The sequence below is a fragment of the Empidonax traillii genome, unplaced genomic scaffold (genome assembly GCF_003031625.1).
Source record: "Empidonax traillii isolate 1590-97213 ecotype Southwest subspecies unplaced genomic scaffold, ASM303162v1 scaffold927:size442368, whole genome shotgun sequence".
Classification (NCBI taxonomy): domain Eukaryota; kingdom Metazoa; phylum Chordata; class Aves; order Passeriformes; family Tyrannidae; genus Empidonax; species Empidonax traillii.
The window spans coordinates 125473-146146 of record NW_020956120.1 but is presented as its reverse complement, the minus strand read 5'-3'; the positions used below and the strand labels follow the sequence as shown (position 1 = coordinate 146146).

Genomic DNA, 20674 nt, shown 5'->3' with positions numbered 1-20674 from the left:
CAATTTTCTGTCTGGTGTCTAAGCAAAAGTAGAAGTCTTGTGTCCTGGACTCAGTTTTGTAAATGACCCTTTGGTCCCATGGGGTAGAGACATTTCCCTGAACTTCTTAGCTATGTAGTCCTCCTTCTCACAGCTCCATGGAATGCCTTTTCCTTTGCACTTAGTCTTCTGTGTGTTCCCTTGGCATTTTGTGTTGCTAAGAGGCTCGTGTAGAAAGCATGCAGAGCTTGGAGGATGCACCTCTGGGGCAAACCTCAATGCAATGCTCAGGTGAGGTCAGTGCAAGGTCCTGTGCCAAAGTGTTCACTGCCTCCTGGCCCAGATGCTGTTTGGGCTCTTAGTTATGGCCAGTCTTCTTCCATGAACCTCCTGGGAGGGTCACAGGAGGGGTGTGATGGAGATGGTTATAGCTGTCTGCCTAGACCTTAGAGCATAATGTGGCATGAAGTTGTCTAATCTGATTTCCAGCCTTGCAGGGCCTGAAGCCTACAAGATCTTCTATTAAGCTTTTCAGGGTCACCAGAGAAGGAAAAAAGGAAGGTGTGAATCGCCAATTTATGCACACAAAACTAATCCAGATAGTTTGTTATAAACTAGTGGCATTTCAAAATGTATGTAGGAAACACTGTTCAGCCAATTTTAGGATTTTTTGGGGGAGTGGAAGAAAGGAACACTATAATTTTTTTAAAAAAAATCATTTTGATCCCAGGAGTCTTTAAAGAGAACTGTAATGGGTCTGAGTAGTGTTAATAGATTAACAGATCAGTCAAGAAGGGCAAAGAGGCTGTTTATTATTATTTTTAAAGTAACTATTTTAAAACAATTATTCTTTATTAGTATTTCATTGTTACCAGGCATGGGTTTAGAATTTAGCCAGTGTTGTGGAGTAATTCTTTGATACCGTATCTTTTTGTGTAATATGTAGTTGTTTGTAGTAAAAAGATACCACTTTGCTAAAGTTAACCACTGATTAACTTTCATCCAAGATTACATTAGATCTAATTAAATTTGACATTGTCACAGCAGGATCACACCACACATCATTCTTTGCCATGGAATGACAAGAAGACTAATTTTATAGTGAGGGTGCTCATTATGAACAGTTAGGAGCAGTTTGAAAGGGGGAATTACAGGATTGGAATACACAATTTTGCATAGGGATTGCAATTCCTAAATGATGTTAAGAGTCCCTCAACCTGCTGTAATGTATATTTTTTCCTTGCTATCTCAGTTCCACTGTTGACACCCATGAAGGCTGTAATGTGGTTTTGGATTTGCACTGATGCTGCTGGGTACATGATGCTTTCCCCTCCCCCCCCCATTATCTTTATTTCCTTTTATTTCCTTTTCCTTCTCGCTGCTCAACCCCCACTTGGCTTTCAGCTGCCAATGACTGGATTAAGAGTAAATTCTCAACTTCCTGAATTTTAAAATCCTTCTCTGATGAGCTCCAAACTAACTGGGATGTTTTATGATACTGGGCCATTATATAACCAAAGACCATGGTTTCTGTTTTTAAAGACCATGTATTTACACTGGTCCTGGCAAAAGCCTCTGGTCATTTATATCAGTGTGTCCCAGCTGGCTGTGGAAAGGCAAGCAGCAACTTTACTTTGTGAGTCTTGCTTTTATTAGGCCTTCTTCAGTATTTGTTGTTTTCTCCTGATGGTTCAGCTCTGATTACCAACTCATTATGAGAACTAGTTTTCAATAAGAAAGAAAAAGCAATTGTGGTTTCAGAGAAAAGTTACAGATTTGACTGAGATGCAATTTAAAAGCTCAGAAGCTTGTCAGTGAAGAGAGTCAAAAGAACAGCTCTTTGAAAACTGGATTCAAGAATTTCCCCTTTGTTGTTCTAACTGTAAATGTAAATAAAACTGTAAATATAAACAGGAGAGGAAGTTTTCGAGGGGAACCCCATACTAGCTATAGCTTTTGCTCGACTGAAGCATTATAAACCCAGGTTTGTTCTATGGAAATCAGGACAGAGTAGTTTTCAGAGTGACAAAACCAAGGTGTCCTGGGGCTATGAGCTCCACAGTTCTGTGGAGGCGAGGGAAAAGCTGACTCAGTGCCTTGGTGTTCAAACCATACACAAAATAGTCCCATTTTGTGTGTCTTCCTTGCTGGAGGGAGATCCAGAAGAGGAATGCCATGCTCTTGCTCTGTTTGCTTTACAGTATTTACATGTCTGTCTTGTAAAGACATGCTTGTGTCTGGAGGGCTGGGCCAAGGCTATCCTTCAGGGAGTACACAAACCTGAGATGTCGTCTCCCTTAAAAGTAGCAACACCACAAATCAAATGTGGTGGTGGCAGATAAAACTTTTCCAAGAGAGTTTAGTGACGAGGCACAAAACCTGGGCATTGCCATTGACAGCAGTGATGTGCTGCAAGATGTGACTATTCCTTGCAAACCTCCCAGCTTTTAAAGTTTTCTGACAACTTTAGAGTAATTTTGTAGTCCTTTCTGCTACTGCTCTCTGCTACGTTCTTAGAGTTTAGAAGCTAAGAAAAGGCAACCAGGAGTGTCACTTTTTTGTAAAACAGAATATAGGGTAACCTTTTCTTTTGAATTATTCTTTTATTTACTGTGTTTCCTGTAAGTTGCATGTGATGGTATTTCAAATTGAATTTAGGGAAAAAGAACATTTTTCCTCCACCCCCTCATTAGAGAATATCATCTGCATAGTTTGATGACCTATTTTCTTTTATTCAGGAACTTGTGAGAAATTCTGCCTTGCCTGAGTACTCAGAAAGACTCTGAAAAAAAGTCTATTTTTTGAGATCATAGCTTTCTTTGTGTAAAGTCCTACTTAGTTTGTGGATTAGTCACCCAAGTAACCTAATTCATATGCTTAAGTTCTCATATAATTGAGGAAAGACTAAGTAGATGAGCTGATATTTTTTTAAACTGCCCTTAATTTCTCACCTTGCATTTTTATTAAATGCAGGACCCCAAGTAATGATTTAACCCTTTTGTGTGTGTTTTTAAATGCCCACATAATTTTAAACCACTACCCCCCTCACATGTATCTGATTTTGAGTGGTGGTTGTTGAGAGTTTCTGCATGTAGTGGACAGCTTGAGAACTTTGTCATTAATAAAAGTTGATCCCTTCTATTAGTGTACAATAGGTCTGGGAAAATTTGTAACACAAATAATGACATCACTAGGAATTTTTATTCTAATAGTAGTACAAAGCAGTTTATTCTGAACATGGAGACATTTCAGAATGCGATCAGAAGTCCTCTGCAGCTCCTGATGTGTTTAGAAGTTCAGAATTTCTCATATTCCTTTTTTAATTCTGTTAATCTAAGGACTAGAGCTGATAGCTGCCTTCCACATAAGGCTACAGTGACCTGAATTTTAAATATTTACTTTTTTCTTAACCAAGAATAACAGAGTTGATTGGATACCATCCAGAGGAGCTGCTGGGTCGTTCGGCTTACGAGTTCTACCATGCCTTGGACTCGGAGAGTATGACCAAGAGTCATCAGAACTGTAAGTCATGTTCTTATTTTTCTTCAGTTTGCATGTAAAGCATAATTTGTGGGTACCTCAATAAGTAGTTGAAAATAAAAATGCACTTTGTGTGCAGATATTGTCCCCGAACAGTATTTACACTTTGCCAGAAAACTTACAGGTTACTGTGCTTGTCTACCTGAAATCTTCTCCTGATCTTTCCAGAGTGTTTGTTTTTGCCATAATTAAAACTAAACTCGGATGTTAGAAAGGAAAGCCATTGTCTCTCTAAGGTATAATGCAAGGTTCAGCTGAAAATTTGAAAAGCTGAGTTAGGCAGTACCAGCCTGGTGAGAAGTTTATTTACTGATGGCTAGGAGAATGGGGATTGTTCAACCTGAAAAAGAGAAGGCTTTGGGGTGACCTAATTGTGGCCTTTCACTTCCTAAAGGGAGCCTACAAGAAAGATGGAGAAGGAATTTTTAGAAGAGCATGTAGTGAGGCAGGACAAAGGGGAATGGCTTCAAACTGAAAGAGAGGTTTAGATTAGATCTTTGGAAGAAATTCTTTACTGTGAGGGTGATGAGGCACTGGAACTGGTTTTCCAGAGAAGTTGTGGCTGTCCCTTTCCTGGAAGTGTTTGAGGCCAGATTGGATGAGGCTCTGAGCAACCTGGTCTAACGGAAAACCCCCATGGCAGGGGGCTGGAACTAGTTGATCTTTAAGGCCCCTTCCAACCCAAGCTTTTCTATGATTATCCTTTGGTGTGCTATTGGGGTCAGCAGGAACAGCAGCTATAAAGGAAAATAGGAAGAGCTTGCTGCAGTGTATTTTTGAATGCCTGTCTTTTGCCACCAAATAACAACTATCTTCCCCATCCAAACCAGATGTGTAAGGAGCCTTTCTAAAAGGGATATTCATTATATATATGAATAATATCTATTGCCAGGAACAACATCTTCTTGTTATTCTTATGCCTATGTGAACTGCCAGTTTTAGCTGTTCTTAATATAAAGTAGCTGAATTACTGTGGGAGCAGAGATCAGATCCAGGATCTACTTCCTCTCTTCAGCAGGCCATATAGTTACACTTCCCCTCTCTATCACATAAGGTGTCCTAATAATGGATTTAAATCTTTGGTCTCTGTCCAGTTGGTGCTTCGGCTGAAGAGAGTGTGGTGCACTAATGAACAAATGACATTTCCTTGGCTGTTACGGCCCTGACCCAGTGTATTGGAGAGTTCTCAGCAACACATCACTGAAACCTCTGCTGCTGCTCTTTTTATAGACACAAAGTAAAGCTGCTAGACTGCAATCTACAAGCTCAAACCCAACACCCCCCCCCCTCACCTTGTAGTTGCTATGATAAAGGTCTCTGTCCTCAGGAAAATGCCCACGACTTAGGTCATGTCTATACGGAATTGCCCACCAAATAGATTTACAGAAATTATTTCTGTACTTCCCAGAGAAAAGGATCAGCAAAAAATAGCTGTCTGAACATAAGGGGAAAAGGGAAAACGTGTTAACTCCAATGGCAAAGATTCAGGACAGTTTCAAGTTGAAATGTTTTTTTGAAAGAATGTTTGACAGTGATAAAAGTTGTGTGCTGTAAAACAGTGTTGATATGAATCATCCTATTTTCAGAACTGCTTAAAAGAAAAAATAAATCAACCCAAACTTAGTGAAAGTTATCTGGGAATATATTTTTTAATTGTTTGTTATGTAATATTTTATTGTTTTTAACAGTGAAAAGGAATTAGTGATAATTATAGATAGGATGTTCATATCCTATGGTGAGCTATCGACAGTCATCCTGTGAAGTCAAGGGTTGTGCTGCACTGGTTCTTTTGAATTGCTGAGTTGCATTTCTAAGAATGGACAACTCCATAGAAGGAATAAAACCGGAGCTGGCAATCCCACTGGTAACGGGAAAGAGAGGGAGAGCAAGCCCTTGTTGGTTATCTGTAGCTAGTTAATGAAATGGCAGTACTGAGTTGGGACTTGTCCATGTAAGGATCTCTGGGGAGTTTCTAGTACCCCCCATAAGCAGGCATTGATTAAGGTTACTCCTCACCCTGAGAAGTCAATCAAACTCATGTAGTGCAGAGTGTATGTCTAGATACCATTTGTGCCTACTGAAAAGGACCGCGTCCTACAAACTTTTGTTGCAGGGCATGAGGACTGGCCGAGAAGCAGAATGAAGGCAAGAGTAACGCTTAGAGGGGTGTTATGTCCGCAGGAGTGCTCAAGGCACTGTGTACTGCAAAGTTACAAACGTTTCAAGATCGAACTGTTCCGTAGTGTTTATGATAGCATAGGATCAGCATGAATTATCTTTTTACTGTTAGAAGCACAGGACTGAAGTCTGTGCTGTGATAAATGCTGTTGCCCACGACATAACCATCAGTTGACATCACCAGCAAATTTGGCCCCTTTAGTTTTTCTAACATAAATACTTTCCATGTCTGCTGGGACCATCAGGCTTCTTACCAACTTGGAGAACAACCAAAAAGTCTAAGTGACAGCAGGCTGTGACTACAGAAAACACGCTTAAGCCCTCCAAATAGGAAATGCCTAAGTCTCATAATGTGTGCCATTGAGATGTTGTCTAATGCACGGGGTAAGCAAGCAGGTATATAGCTTATGCAGATCTTACTTGTTCCTCCAAGCATGTAGCTATGCAGAACTTATTAATTTTCCCTGGCCATGTCCTTTTATACATGGTAATATCCACTTCAAAATTCATGTTCAGCACGCTTGCTTTTATTTAAAAATAATTTTTTTTAGAAATATGCTATTATAGAGTATATATATTCATGCAGTGAAGCAGTCATCAATTCTGCCAGTGCCAACCAGTTAGTGTTGTAAAGATGCAAAGGAAATAGAGGAAGGAGACTGAAGTTTGAAAATAGAAACCTCAAGTGAGTCTTGCTTAGAAGCAGAACTCCTTCCCTTTCCTTCCATCTAATTTAGTGATAAATCATGCTTGTTGCAGCTTTAGGTTAATTTTTTTTTTCTTGAGGTGAAGTAACAAGCTCATGTTCAAGCAAGCCACAATAGTGTTTGTGCTCATGGTTGGAAGTATAGTTGCATATAGAGTATGAAAGTCTTAATTAGTCACTCTGGAATGGAAGACTGGAGTGCGTTTGGCAGCATTTAGCATACCCAGTTTTTCATGTTACACAAGCAAGATGAAAATTTCTGTCTTGTTACATAAATCTGCACAAAAGATTGACTGTAGAACTGTATTTTCCAAATCAGCAATTAATAGTCTGTAATCGTTTCCACTAAGAGCTGGTCTTGTTGGCATTGAAGCCAATGGGAAGAGCTGAGTGTCACCACCTGGGACCTGCCACTTGGTAGTATGCAGCAGAAGTTCAGCAAGCCTTTCCAAGTGAATCATGTTTTTGTGTTCTGTTAAATTCATCCCTACCTCCCCCTTCTCTCCACACAAAGATAAGGAATATAATTGGAGATGTTGATTGAAATGTTACTAGCTCTGTAAGGGTACAGGTAATGTATACTTTATAAAAAAAAATAAAAAATACAGAAGTGAGAAGTTCACTCTGAAGGCAGATCCTTAAATGTAGCATTGATAACAAAGTCAGCAGTTACAAGTGTATTAGTAATTTATGAGATTACCCCATGGAGGGATTCTGCTGTACTTTATTATATCAGAACATGACATGCTTTGAATAATAATAATAAAAAAGATTAAAGCAGTAAAAAGCTTCTTTGTAATGTAACAGGCGCCTACACTGTGACTCTTATTGATGAGCTGATGATTAGGAAGCAGTGTAATTATGTTTCACAAGCAGAGCAGAACAGTCCAGTCACTAAAACACTTTGAAATGAAAGCCTTTTGATTTTGTTCCACCAGAAGTATTTAATCAATAAAAGTAATGTTCTACTTTGTCTAAATAAATTAAATGAAGGATGATTAAATACTCCTCAGAAGAAAACAAACAAACCTCAGAAACAGAAGGATAAACACAGCAACAATTATCTGCAAAACAGTTGTTGCATTTCTTAGGCATGGATTTGTACATTTGTATGGTGGTGATGTAGGAGAGACTGACAATAAATAGCTTCTGTTAATGGCCACATTGACAAGGAATTTTTCTGTACAAATTTTTCTGCGGAATCAATTTCCCAGTCCTACCAAGTCAAATTGCATTATTTTTTGGGCATTAGTTTGATGACGTACTGGTTTGGGACATAAAAGCTGTTTAGAAGGAAAGGTTGCCAATATGTGGTCAAAGGTTTGGTTCAGCCAATTCCCACTTCTGCTGCTACTCAGTGTGACTATGTCTGCTTACAAGTACAAGCTCTTATTTGTACAAGTATTGCTTGTGTATTCCAGCCCTAAATTTATTGCCATTGATCGTCAATATTTTTCCTGAACTGACAACTTTGAATTACAACAGGCAGGACATCATAAAACTTTACATCTCAGAAGTCCAAAGCTCCACACTGAAAACTCATTCTCTGCAAGTGTTGCAAAATAATGGGGGGCAAGGGCATCAGGACTGCAGATTTTGCCCTTCAAACATCTAGATGAAGCCTTAAAACTGAGTTGTACTATCATCAGTTTATTGCTTGAGAAACACAGGACACCTCAAAAAGCATGTTGAGTTATATAAACAATATTTGATTTGGTCAGATGGGTCTTGATTCCTTCCAGGCTACTAATTCCAGGCTATTGCAGAGGAACAGCACAGTTCAAGCAGAAAGAGAAATACAGTAGTTTGATGTTTTTTCCTAGACAAAACAGTCCCATTTACCATTCTTAGTTTTGATACTTTTTTATGACTGATATTGCTACTTCAACCTCTTAAGACCAATGGTGTACTACTGACACCTTAATTTTATTCGTGGTTTTGGTATCTCCAGCTTCTAACTTTAAGGAATATTAAGAGAAACCATAAGATTTTTTATTTTGGGGGGTATTTTTGCCTTTTGTTTGTTTGTTTGTTTGTTTGTTTGTTTTTAGTGAATATAGCTTTTAAATCATCTGGCTCTTGTATTTCTCAATCACCTAAATAAGGAAACTATAAATAGTTTTTCCTAAATAAATTCACTTTTCTACTGGTCAGCCTGGGAGCCCAAGCCAAGGCACTTCTGGAACAGGGACTCTCAAGAAACATTGCTGCAGGCATTATTTTGGGGGAAGTTGGGATATTATATTAAACTTCAAAAATCCCATGTTCTGTTCTGAAGACTCAGGCCATCTCAAGAAGTCAAATGCCAAAACTCAAATTTTCAGTCTTGAGTGGAAACCTCAAATGAACGTCCTCTTTTATATTTAAAATGGCTGAGTTTTCCCAAAGTCAAAGCAGCCTTGGTTACAAATGTCTTAGCGCCGTTCTGCCTGATGATAACTCAGAAGTGGGTTTATTTAAAACAAACGTTACATGTTGTGTGTTCCTGTCCTGCTGCATTATTTATATCTCTGCTCCCTTTTCTCAGTGTGTACAAAAGGTCAAGTGGTGACAGGCCAGTACCGTATGCTTGCCAAGCACGGTGGATACGTATGGCTGGAGACCCAAGGAACCGTGATTTACAACACGCGGAACCTGCAGCCGCAGTGCATCGTCTGCGTCAACTACGTGCTGAGGTAAGTTGTGCAGGACGGAAAAAGACACGTGTGGATTCATGTGCTGGAAGAAATGCAATATTTGGAGGAACTTTTGAAGGGTCTATTTATTCAGTGTTGTTATTCTGAAATCAGTTTAGTCATGTTTGTTCAGTCTTGTTTACTGATGTTAGACATCGATGAAAAATGTGGCATGCCTGTTCCCATACGCGCTGTTGAAATACACCACAGCCTTTCTCTTCTGCAAAGTGGCTGCTGTGCTCGTACAAAGGAGTATAAAGTCTGCACTGAAGATTTTATTGTGCAACACAACTTTTGTTTTTCTAATTGTTTTGTTTTGTTTTTCTAATGCTGGGACCAAGAGATAAAATTAAGTAGCTGTTGTATCGTATGTTGCTAAGAGAAGCTGTTTACCACCTCAAAAATCAGGGCCAATCAAGAATTTTGCCTTCATTTGGCAAAACTCAAGTTTTTTTTGGTCCCAGTTGGGGCCAAAATAGGAAATACTTATTTGAGCGATAGTCTGGGTCATTATAGCCTCGACTACATCCCTTTTAAAAGCAGAGCAACAAAGCCCTGAGTATTCCCACAGAAGTCCTGACCACACTCCCTGCGTCATCTGAGATGGTGGTGCTCGGCAACGCTGGAACCGTGCCTCGCCTGTCGAGAGCCTGGCATACAACTGAGAGGCCAAAATGGCTCGTAGAGCCCCAGCTATAGAGAGTCTGTACTGCCTGCACTACCCCTGTCTTTTATTTGTAGAGTACAAAATGCCTAAAACCTATTTTCTTGTTAGTGAAATTGAGAAGAACGATGTTGTGTTCTCCATGGACCAAACAGAATCGCTCTTCAAGCCTCACCTGCTGACGATGAGCACTGCCTACGACAGCAGCATCCCTGGGACAGAGAAGAGTGACTTCTTGTTTACTAAGTTAAAAGAAGAACCAGAGGAACTTGCTCAGCTGGCACCAACACCTGGCGATGCCATTATTTCCCTGGATTTCGGTTAGTATTTGTATAAATTATTTTTGTACAACAAAGAACCACGTGTGAACCTACATTTAGAAACTTAATAGACAAGGTCTGTTTGCTGTTTGTACAAACTGTGAGTAGTGGCTAAAAGAGCCCACGTGCTCACACCAGTGGAAAATTTCTGTGAATGAGAGCAGAATCAGGCTTTCTTGCTGACTAAACAACGTGCATTAAGTCTATGCCAACTTATTGTCATGGCAACTAGGAACAGTGTTTACTTTTAATGAATAGCTGCAGTTATATCATAACACTACACAAGCTAAAAGCATTCATTAATATTGTTAAAACTCCATCCAGGGACACAGAAGTTTGAGGAAGCCCCTGCCTTCACCAATGCTGTTTTGACACCAAACAAAGCATGGCCAGTGGAAGTGAAAAACCACCCTGCTCAAGGTGAAACACTGACGATACCATCCTTTACAATGCCTCAGATTGCACCTGGCAGCAGTACTCCTAGTGCAAGTAGCAACAGTAGCTGTTCCACGGTAAGAAGAGCTTAAAAAAAAAAAAAAGAAAGCATGTCATGTTTTGTATGCAAGTCCCATCAATATATGTAGACAATGTTTTCTTGTTAGCACTCCTGTCTCATTGCTTATTAACAAGGCCCAGTGTATCTGTATCCTTCCTGTACTGCATATACCTTAAGGATCAATGGCAAAACAATCAAACAGGAACTGTATCCTGCCTTTACATTGCAGTCCTCATTGTCTCCCAGCTGTCCCTCAGTAATTACTTTTACGTATAAAACAACTAATAGAAGAAAATGCTACCACCTTTCAGGAAGTTAGCCTTAAATAAAAAGCCAGTGTAAAATTGTCTGGTCATGAGGAACATTGCTCCAGACCTATCCTCTTTCTGTTTGTTAACTAGAAAGTGTGGTCTTTAGGAAGCTTACCAAACTCAGGCTTTTGAGAGGAGCTCCATGGAGTTCCCCACTGAAAGAATAAAAGATTTCACAGCACTGCCCCCAAGAGCAGGAACCTCTCTTAAATGGCCTTTACAAGAGTGCATCTCTTTTCTTGACAAAAATATTTAATACTGTACATTTCTTGTTCCCGTTCTGAGTTGCCAGAAACCATTTAAACTAAGATGCCAACTAGGTTCCTGTATTTGATGCCTGTGTTTTGTACTGACAATCCTGTGTTGGAGAAAAGCATATGATAAAAGTGGACAGTTTTGGGTTCTGAGGACACTAAATGCACATTCAGCCATTTGCTTTTCACAGGAAAGATCTGTTCCTGAATAGCATGGTATAAATGACGTGATGCTAAGCCAATACCAGGTTTGTCTTGCTGCTTAAAACAAGTTGTTATTTTCGTGCAGCCCAGCAGCCCAGGAGATTATTACAGTTCCGTGGATGAAGATCTTAAGATTGAGGTGATTGAAAAACTTTTTGCCATGGACACAGAATCGAAAAGTCAGTGCACCTCCCAGGTAAGGAACTCTCTCTTCCAAAAGCCACAAAAATCAGTCCCCTGTTAGTGGACAGTAGAGATGCATGCTGTATGTGCAGATATTGTGATACGATATGCAAACTGTGTTTGTAGATACACACCAAATCTTTCATGCACAACACTAATAAAACAACGCACTTTCAAAAACTGGAGTATCCATTTCTGTCCCTAACTCTTTGAAGCACTAGGTTTAGAGTGTCACAGGTGGCACTGCTAAGAAGAAGACAGCACCAGAGAGCTTTCAGAATTTGGAGGCTTCTGTAGCTTGGATATGTAACATAAGAAGCAGCAATTTTTTTTTAATCCAGACTAATGAGTAAACATCCTTTCTAGAACAAAATCTAAATAAACTAATTCTTGCAAAACAACTAAATGAGAGAGGAATGCCCCTCATAGCACACATCTCCTTTAACTGCAAAACAGAAAGTAATTTTGGATATATTCTTGTTTTACCTCTTGGAGGTTTTCAGAGAGATTTGGCAATTACTTGCACATAAAATAACATACAGTTTCCATCTCCTGCATCCTAATCAGGGTGTAAGTGTAAAAATTCCCTCTGTAAATAAATAAATCCACTATTATACTATTACATCAAGTGAGCTAGTGAATAAAAGGTGTGGGACTGATTCAGGTTACGTGACTTCAGATACTCCATTGAAATGCCTTTTTTTTAAGAGCTTATGCTTCTTTTTAGTCAAGAGAAAGGAACAGGTACTGCTACCTGGTAATGCAGACCTTACACTCATCTCCATCTATTAATCCTTGGGGTGACTGGGGTCCAAATGAGGTGTTTGTTTCAATTTGCCAACACAATTTGCAGACTTAAATAGGCTGTAGTTCATGTTCTGAAATTTCATCTAAGTCTGGACACAGAAATAGAAATTAAAGCAAGAGAAAGAGTGGACAAATAGGAGGCAAGTGTGGGTCAGCATCACACTCAGTGCAAGACTTGACATGTGCAGACTTCAGTATTGTCAGATTCAGAATCTGCTTGCTCAGGTGTGTCCCACCACGTCAGCAGCTTTGGTGGGGAAAATGAGTGTGAGAGAAGTGCCACAGGGGTGTTATGAGCTGACTGGTGGGCCAACATTGATTATCCTCTCTGTTCAGCTCAGGCCAAATGCCAAGAGAAATGCTAATGGGTATGACTAGCCCTCCAAAAGAAAAAAGAATACAGATTCAAGTGTGATAATATCCTTCCAGCTAAATTTTTTTTCACTTTTGCATTTTTAGACACCTTTTTTCGGGTAGCTGGATTATGAGAAAGCTGTGTTTTCTATTTTAGCATGAAAAAGCCTGAGGTTGAACTTTATGCTACATGTTGTAGAGTCTAGGCAGACAAGTTATTCAAAGCTTAGTGTGATCTACTTCAGATCACACCGATGTTGCAGGCTGTATGAGAGCTGCTTTACCAAATACTGCTCCTCTGGGAGGGTTTTTTCCTTCAGTTTGTTGTCTTAATTTTGCTGAAGATGATATGATGAACATGTATGCTAGCATGGAAATAAGACATCTTTAAACAGGAGTTGGCCAGTTTCATGTAGGTAAATTTGGCATATGGTAATCTTTCAGCTCAACATCGGTTAGTATTCCATATCACACTAACTGCCACAACTATTATTAACTTAGAGTTTCCTTATGAACTTACTTTATCTTTGCACAGACTGACTTCAATGAACTGGACCTTGAAACCTTGGCTCCTTACATTCCTATGGATGGGGAAGATTTCCAGCTCAGCCCGATCTGCCAAGAGGAACATCCTCTCTCTGAAAGTGCACAAAATACCCAGCAGAGTCTAAGTAGCATGAGTACCATCTTCCAACCCCTTGCTCCTACTTCACAGAATCAGTTCCTCCCAGAGAAATATTGCCCACAGCTATCAAATGAAAAAATTAACCCTGGTGGTCATGGGTCCCTGTCATCGGTGTTCTTCAACAATATGAGTAGGTCATCACTGCCACCATACCATGACCAAGCCAGCACTCCTCTGTCTTCGATGGGAGGAAGACCGAACACCCAGTGGCCACCTGATCCCCCATTAGAATATGTCCCTGCTAAATGGAGACTCATGGATAAATACTCAGGACCCCTATCGAATTCCCCCTCAGGGCCACCACTACATTCTCCAAGGGTGCCCATATATAAAAAAAGGTAAGTGATTGTGTACTATAAGTATGTATTTTACTCAGAAAATATTTTGGGGGATGAGAAGGTTCGTAATCTTGAAAAATTCTTTTTCTCAATTCAACCAGGACAATTTGTTGTGATAGGCATCGGATTGTACCTCTAGGGAAATAAATGTGGTGCTCTCCCAGTGGCAGTGAGTCTGATAGAAGCAGAAGCGGGCAAGTTTTTCATTGCCTGTAAGGATATGTGAATGGATTTCCTGCTGATCAGTTTAAAATTACACCATTAATTTTGCAAAGCATGCTTGACATACTGAAAAGACTTACTGCTCCAGCAGTAAGCAGGGACCTGTGCCTACTTTCTCACCTTGCATGTATTTATTTTCTTCACAACAAAAAATGGAGAAGAGGCAGGCATGAGAATACATTATTGTTAGCATATGTAAATACTACAGCTAAGATTTAAAATTACAGGCTCTTTTTCTACAACGCTTCCTCGCCTTGTTTGCTTTATTACACATGTAAACAGTATGTGCTGAGATGTAGATTGGAGGCTACAGTCCTAGAAGTTGCCTTTCATAGCTAAAAATTTCTCTTTAGCTCTTGGGTCTTCAGTGTTGGTCACACTGAAATGTTCAGAAAGTACATAAAATTGTAGTGGTCATTTTAAAACCTGAAGCCGTGCAGTGTGCTTTTTGGGATTTCTTGTGGGCAGCAATACCAGTGTCTAAATATGCACCTGGAAAGAGAGGGCTTGTCCCCAATTAGCAACCCGTTCATACTCAGTATGCAAAGCAAGGGGACAGACATGGCTCTCAAATACTTTTCTTAAAAATGGCATGACTTTCTTTTCCACGGCATTTTTATGTCTGCTTGGAGATCCCTAGAGGCTGTTTATGCTAAACTTTCATTAGTCTTTGATCCCAAACGTCAGAAGTTCCCAAAGATTGTGGGATGACTAATAAAGGGAAATAAAAAACATTTGATGTTTGAGATCTGTCCACTGGCAAGTCTCAAAGACAGCTTAAATGTCTTTAAATGAAAGAAGAATCTGTATAAATGAACCAGGGGATTGAGATTTGCTTCCCTGTGCACTCACGGATATCTCCTCTTCACAGGCCGCTGGATGCTTTTATTCAACGAGGTATAGATATAAATCCAGCAAGAATTGCTCTGTCTAACAGTTTGAAACTGAAACGACAACTGGATTATGAAGAACAAGCCTTGCAACAGCTGAGTGGGGTAATCATAAGAAATGCACTCTCTTGACAACTTTGGACTCCCCACGGTCATCAGTGTAATTGTTTGGTTTGCTTTCCTTCACATTCTAGGGAGATCCGTCTGTGATTAACCCATCCCACCTAATGTGGAAGAGAATGAAATTTCTCAAAGGGGAAAACTGTTCCTTGGTTACAGAAAAGAAATCTCTCAGCACAAGTGTTCTTACTGGTAAGACAAAAGAAAGTGGTTTTGCAACGTTATGTATTGAAGCACAATTTTAAGGCAAGTTGAATAGATACAAAAGCGCTTTCAAAAGGAAATGTAAATAAGCTCTGTAAATATTACAGTAAGCTAAAATTAAAGATCAGGCTGTATTGCTAAGAGCTGAACAATTTAAGGTACATTTGATAAGTACCAGGTAGTTGGTTTCATGTACATTCACTCTCTTGTCTTGGAAATCAGCTTAATGGTGCTGGGTTTGCCTCGTTCTTATGCCAGGTGCAAATATCTCACAGCTAGAACAGATACTGTTTCTCTACAACATTGTGTTTCCTTACACTTGCATATCTTATGTGCAATACTACTGCCAGAACTAGTGCTCTTTCTGGACTTCCTTTTTGACAAGATGCAGATTTGCTTACACTCTGACACCATCACACTGATGATCATTTTGCTTTGGATTAGTACTATTTACCATAATTATTACAATGGCTTCATTTAACATTTTTTTCCTATTATTTAAATACCAGATGAATTTGTCTGTAACTCAAGAGGTCTGAGCCAACCAATGAATCAACTGCAACTGCAGCAGCAGCATCAACCCACCTCTGGCAGTCCGGGTGAGAATTTGAAAGCAGGAGCGTTTCCCCCTCCATTTTACAGTTCCCATTGTCAGGACTACGGTGTCCAGTCAGCTCATAAAGCATCAGGTAAGAGCTGTCAAATACAGAAATTGGAAAGTGTTGGTATTTAGTCCCAGTACTGATTCCACGAAAAGAAAACATATAAAAAAAATATGGAGGAGGATGATAAACTAAGATCCAAATGCGTATTGCTTCATAACATGAAAAATTAGTTCCGTGGTTTAAGTGTGATACTTTAACGTTAACATTCGTAATATACAAGGAAAAGTATTTTCACCCTTCCTTTCAATTAAACCTAATACCTTTTTACCTTGGAGGTCCTGCCATCCTCCATCCATACTTGTTTTGTGATGGAATTGGTTACATTGTACTAAACAACTTCACTGCAGCATTAACATGGAAGGTTTGTAGGTTAGAATTTTAACATGTGCCCTCTAGAAGTTGAAATAAGTAATTAAAGGTGATGGGTATATTCCTTTTAACACAAGATGAGTAGACGTCAATTTAGAAACTGTGTCGTTTTCTACAGCTTTCCTCATATGCACTAACATAATTTTTCTTGGAACAATCCAACTTTGGGGGTGGAGGTGGGACAGACAGCAGTTTAAGGCAGAATGGTGCATAGGTTTGCTCTGGCATATTGACATAAAATCAAAATAATATCATTACTGGTATAAACAGAAGTGGGGGGGAAGAAACAAGTGCTCTTTCTGGTCTCAGCACCATGACTCACCTCACTAATCTGTTCCAGGTATGACCAGTCGTCTGCTGGGGCCCTCCTTTGAACCCTACTTGCTGCCTGAGTTGACAAGATATGACTGTGAGGTGAATGTCCCTGTTTTGGGTAGCTCTACACTTCTGCAGGGCAGTGAACTGCTCAGAGCACTGGACCAGGCAACCTGAGCGAGCCTGCAATATCCTGTGGCCTATACTGTTCAAAACAGCTTCAGTTTTTTAATATATTTTTGCAAGTAGACAATTTCTAATACCAATACACTTTTACAGGATTTTACTTAGATATTGAACCTGTCCACATTACCGAATAGTGGCCTTTTGAAGTTACTCACTTTATTATTCATATTAAAGAAATACATCTACTGTATTTTCTCTATTGCAATTAAAGTTGTGTTTAGAGAATTTGATTACCCTCCCCTTATCTCATTACCTGTAATTTATATTCTGAATTTTTTTTTTCAAATTTCATGCTAATAAAAAACTGTGGTATAAATGCCTCATCACGAGATACTTTGGCTGCAGTACTGCAAAGATTTATTTTTATTGCCAAAGATGAATGAAACAAATTTGATCTCCAACCACAGTTTTTTGTTGATCTGCCAAATTAAAATCTTTTGAGTCTTTTTGTTTTCCAGCATTTATTTTATTGTAACTTTAATAACTTTTGGAAAAGCATACTAAGGAAAAATCCCAGCCTTCTGCTTCCCACCCCTTCCCTTCATTTTTATACACTTTGTTGGAAGAAATGTGAATGGTGAAATGCAATGTTTGTGGGTATCTGTGAAAGTTGCACGTTGTAAGCTTTTTCCTTTTTCCTCAAAAGCAAGCCACATTCTCAGCTGCCTTAACCTGGCTTATCTCTACAGCCAAGGGAGTCCTACAGCTTTGCCCCAGTGGAGGATTTAGACCTGTGCTTTCATTTGTGTTGAAGTTTCTGGTTTTGTTCTCTGTTTTTGCCTTTATTTTTTACACAAAACAGATTCTTTTTTTTAATTATTATTTCCCTCTGGGTCAGTTGTTAATCATCTCTTGGTACTTTTGCTATATCTATGACACAACAACTTTAAGAGCTGTTTCTGCTAGAAACTAGTAGTATTTGTTATGATGTTGCTGATATTTCAGGAATCGGAGCAGCGGCCAGTACTAACACCTCTGATTAATGTTACCCTTTTCCATTTTATAAGCTAGCTAGCAATATAATTGCAATATTGAATCATTAAAACTAAAAGTGGTATTTCCCACTGTATTAGGCTAACTCAGTTATAAGTAGACAAGAAGAATTAAGGATTTTGTAGTGAGATGAATAGCCAGCAGCAAGGTCTCTTACTTTTACTTGTATTAGATTAATCAGTAGATAAAAAGTCATTAAAAGGCAGACAGACATTTTCAGAGCTCCTTTCCAACTATCATTAATTGTCATGCACATATTTGAAAAATAAGGCTTCGAATGCTTTCAAAGGCAAAGGGGTTTGAAAGTTGAAATTACAACATATCTAAACAGCAAAGATATTTCAGTAAAAGGCAGGTGAGCAGTTCTGACTTTAAAATACATAGACCTAGATCTGTGTTGGTATATATCATCTTCTTTCCTCCACTGGTATGAATCACTGTAGCTTCACTGAAGAAAATGGAACAGTGGCAACGTACTAAAGCTTAAAATCTGGCCCAGAAACTTGGAACAAATATATATTTTTTGAGACTTCTGATTCTGCTGAAGCTTGGTGTATAAAGTTGCTTTATATCATGCACTGACACTTGCAGAGAGAGCCTTGGGTTCATAGAGCACTTCAGAGTTCGCTGTGTTAAGCGAGTCTTAACCACACATACTTAGAAAAGTCGAAGACCTGTTGTTATTGGTACATGATGTAAAAAAACCATAGTCCCTCTTATAGGCAATCTTTCAAGAGTTTATTACCAAAACCAGTCTACTCTTAAAGTGAAGTTATTACTGTGTGGAAAAAATATATTATAAACTTCAACATCTGATGAAAATTGGCAAGCCAGATTTGACAAATTTGCAGTGGCACAGACTTAAGGCTTCAAGAATTAAAGACACTTGAATACTGCTCTTCTGTTTCTTATTTGTGTAGTTTCAGCATTAAAAATGTTATACCCTAACAGTTTACTAAAACACTCTGAAAAAAATATTCCATGTCTTAATATTAATCGTACTTTTTATCATAATTATTTCATAATCTATATTGCTGAATTCTTATTGACAATATTATAACTGTATGGGAACTTTAACTTGATAAGGAAATGTATTTTGACACTGATACCTTATTAAAGTATACTGATCCTAAATTCTTTGTGACTCATTTGCTATGAATTTGTTATTTGTTGTATCATTGTAAAACAAAAGTATTTATTAAATTATTTATAGAAAATAAAGGTTTGCATTGATCTTTGAAGAATGAAAGAACAATCAAGTGTTACCCATATTTGAGAGCTGGGAAGTAGCCTGCCAACTGCTCTGTAGAGTTTATCCATCTTTCCTCAAATGAAGAATCAATGCCCTGCAGACCCCTGCCCTTCTGAAACATGACCCGTGGCTCAGACTGCTGCTTCCATTTAAAAACTGAGTGTTTCTGTTTGAGGAGCTGAGGGTGCCTGTCGTAGTGCTACCCTTAAAAAACAATTAAGCCAACCAAATGACAGTTTAGAGGCAGAATTGCCCCAGTTCCCCGCTTCAATTTTGGAGGAGTAACAGAAACCATGTTCTAGCAGTCCTGACAAGACCATGAATTTGCTTTCCCCAGCCAAGCCTTCCAAGCCTCTGCTTCACCCACACAGTCCTTTATCCCAGTGCTGCAGTTAAACAGGTCACTCCTTTTCCATGTAATTACACATTGCAGGAGTACAGACACATGGAGAAATTAATTTCCAAATGCAGTTTTAAATTTCAGACTGGGTGAGCTGTGTGGAAGCTGATGGTGCTTGACCCTTCTGATAACTGCCTTTGAAAAATGCAGTGCCCACACAGCCACCTGTGAGCTTCCCAAACAGCAGCAAATCTTCTAAGAACCTGCGAAAGTGGGCTATCATCGCCTCCTTTTCTAGACTGGACACTTAGCAAGAGTAGAAAGGAAATCCTTGCTTCTAAATCTTGGACAAAGACTAACTCCGCATCCTCCAACTGAGGATTAAAAAACAAAACAAAACAAAACAAAACAAACACCACAACAAACAATTGCTTAAATAGAGATGAATGTGTCAGATCAATTTCTTTGCAGTCACTAGCTGCTAATATAAAATAGTGTTGTCAGGCATTATTATTTGGGGTATCCAAATGTAGCTGATTTTTAGCACTCTCGTTCTGAAGAAGTTCTGGAATTTACCATTTCCATGCTCAAAGTAGCTGAAGGATCACAGTAGTTAAACATTTCTCACGGTGAGTTTGTGATTTTCCCCTTACAGCATCCTAGACAGCTGAACTCTGACATTATAATTTACATACTCCAAAGAACCAAACCCTGACCAGAAACACGATGCAAACTATGTATTAATATTTCAGTTTTGTTCTGCTGAAGAGGGGTTTATTACAGCTTTTGAATTTTTTTTTCCTTCCCAGTAGGCCAGCAGAAGTGCTTAAAATTCAGCATATGTCATCTTTCATATCCTAAAAGCACCACTTCTTGGCATCAGATCTTGTATTTGTAACAGCATAGCACTGCTCCCAACAATGTTGTTCAACACTCGTTACATTCTGCTGAAAAATCGGCCTGTTCCACCAAGCTCTCATGACTTGAGCTGGTCTCCATCTCTGGCTGATTATCAATTCTATCATCATCTTAAAATGATCAAGCAAACATTTTTTTTAGAACATAGATTTCACTCAAATTCATGACGTTTAGAACCAATGCTTGTAACAAAATACAGCAGGAAATTCTCAAAATGTGATTACTAATAAAAATACAAAAAGCCCAGAGAACTTGGATAACTACCTGTCCAGTCAAGACACAAGGTCCTAAACCATACTGAGATTTGTGGATGCCAGATGATTCATCACACTCACTTGCAGCAGTAGGCAAAGCCCAGGAAAATGAACAACAGCTCTGGAACTAGATGATTTCATCTGTTCCTTCTCCCTAAGCTATTCACAGACATGCCACACACATGCACACACACATATATTCATATTATTTGTTTTTAAGAGCTACAGTGGAGAACTGGAAAGATTCAAATA

General features: G+C 39.0%; 1 protein-coding gene across 2 annotated transcripts in view; it reads left to right on the top strand.

Moving 5' to 3' along the window:
- The window catches only part of EPAS1 (endothelial PAS domain protein 1), a 78715-nt gene extending 59840 nt beyond the window's left edge, over positions 1 to 18875 (top strand). For both annotated transcript variants that reach the window (XM_027903061.1, XM_027903060.1), the window contains exons 7-16: positions 3395 to 3501; positions 8931 to 9078; positions 9854 to 10062; positions 10387 to 10574; positions 11413 to 11523; positions 13207 to 13694; positions 14788 to 14911; positions 15001 to 15118; positions 15640 to 15819; positions 16505 to 18875. In XM_027903061.1, the coding sequence (XP_027758862.1) occupies positions 3395 to 3501; positions 8931 to 9078; positions 9854 to 10062; positions 10387 to 10574; positions 11413 to 11523; positions 13207 to 13694; positions 14788 to 14911; positions 15001 to 15118; positions 15640 to 15819; positions 16505 to 16656 (1825 nt within the window). In that variant the 3' untranslated portion in view covers positions 16657 to 18875. The remainder of the gene's footprint in view (positions 1 to 3394; positions 3502 to 8930; positions 9079 to 9853; positions 10063 to 10386; positions 10575 to 11412; positions 11524 to 13206; positions 13695 to 14787; positions 14912 to 15000; positions 15119 to 15639; positions 15820 to 16504) is intronic.
- Positions 18876 to 20674: the final 1799 nt, after the last annotated feature.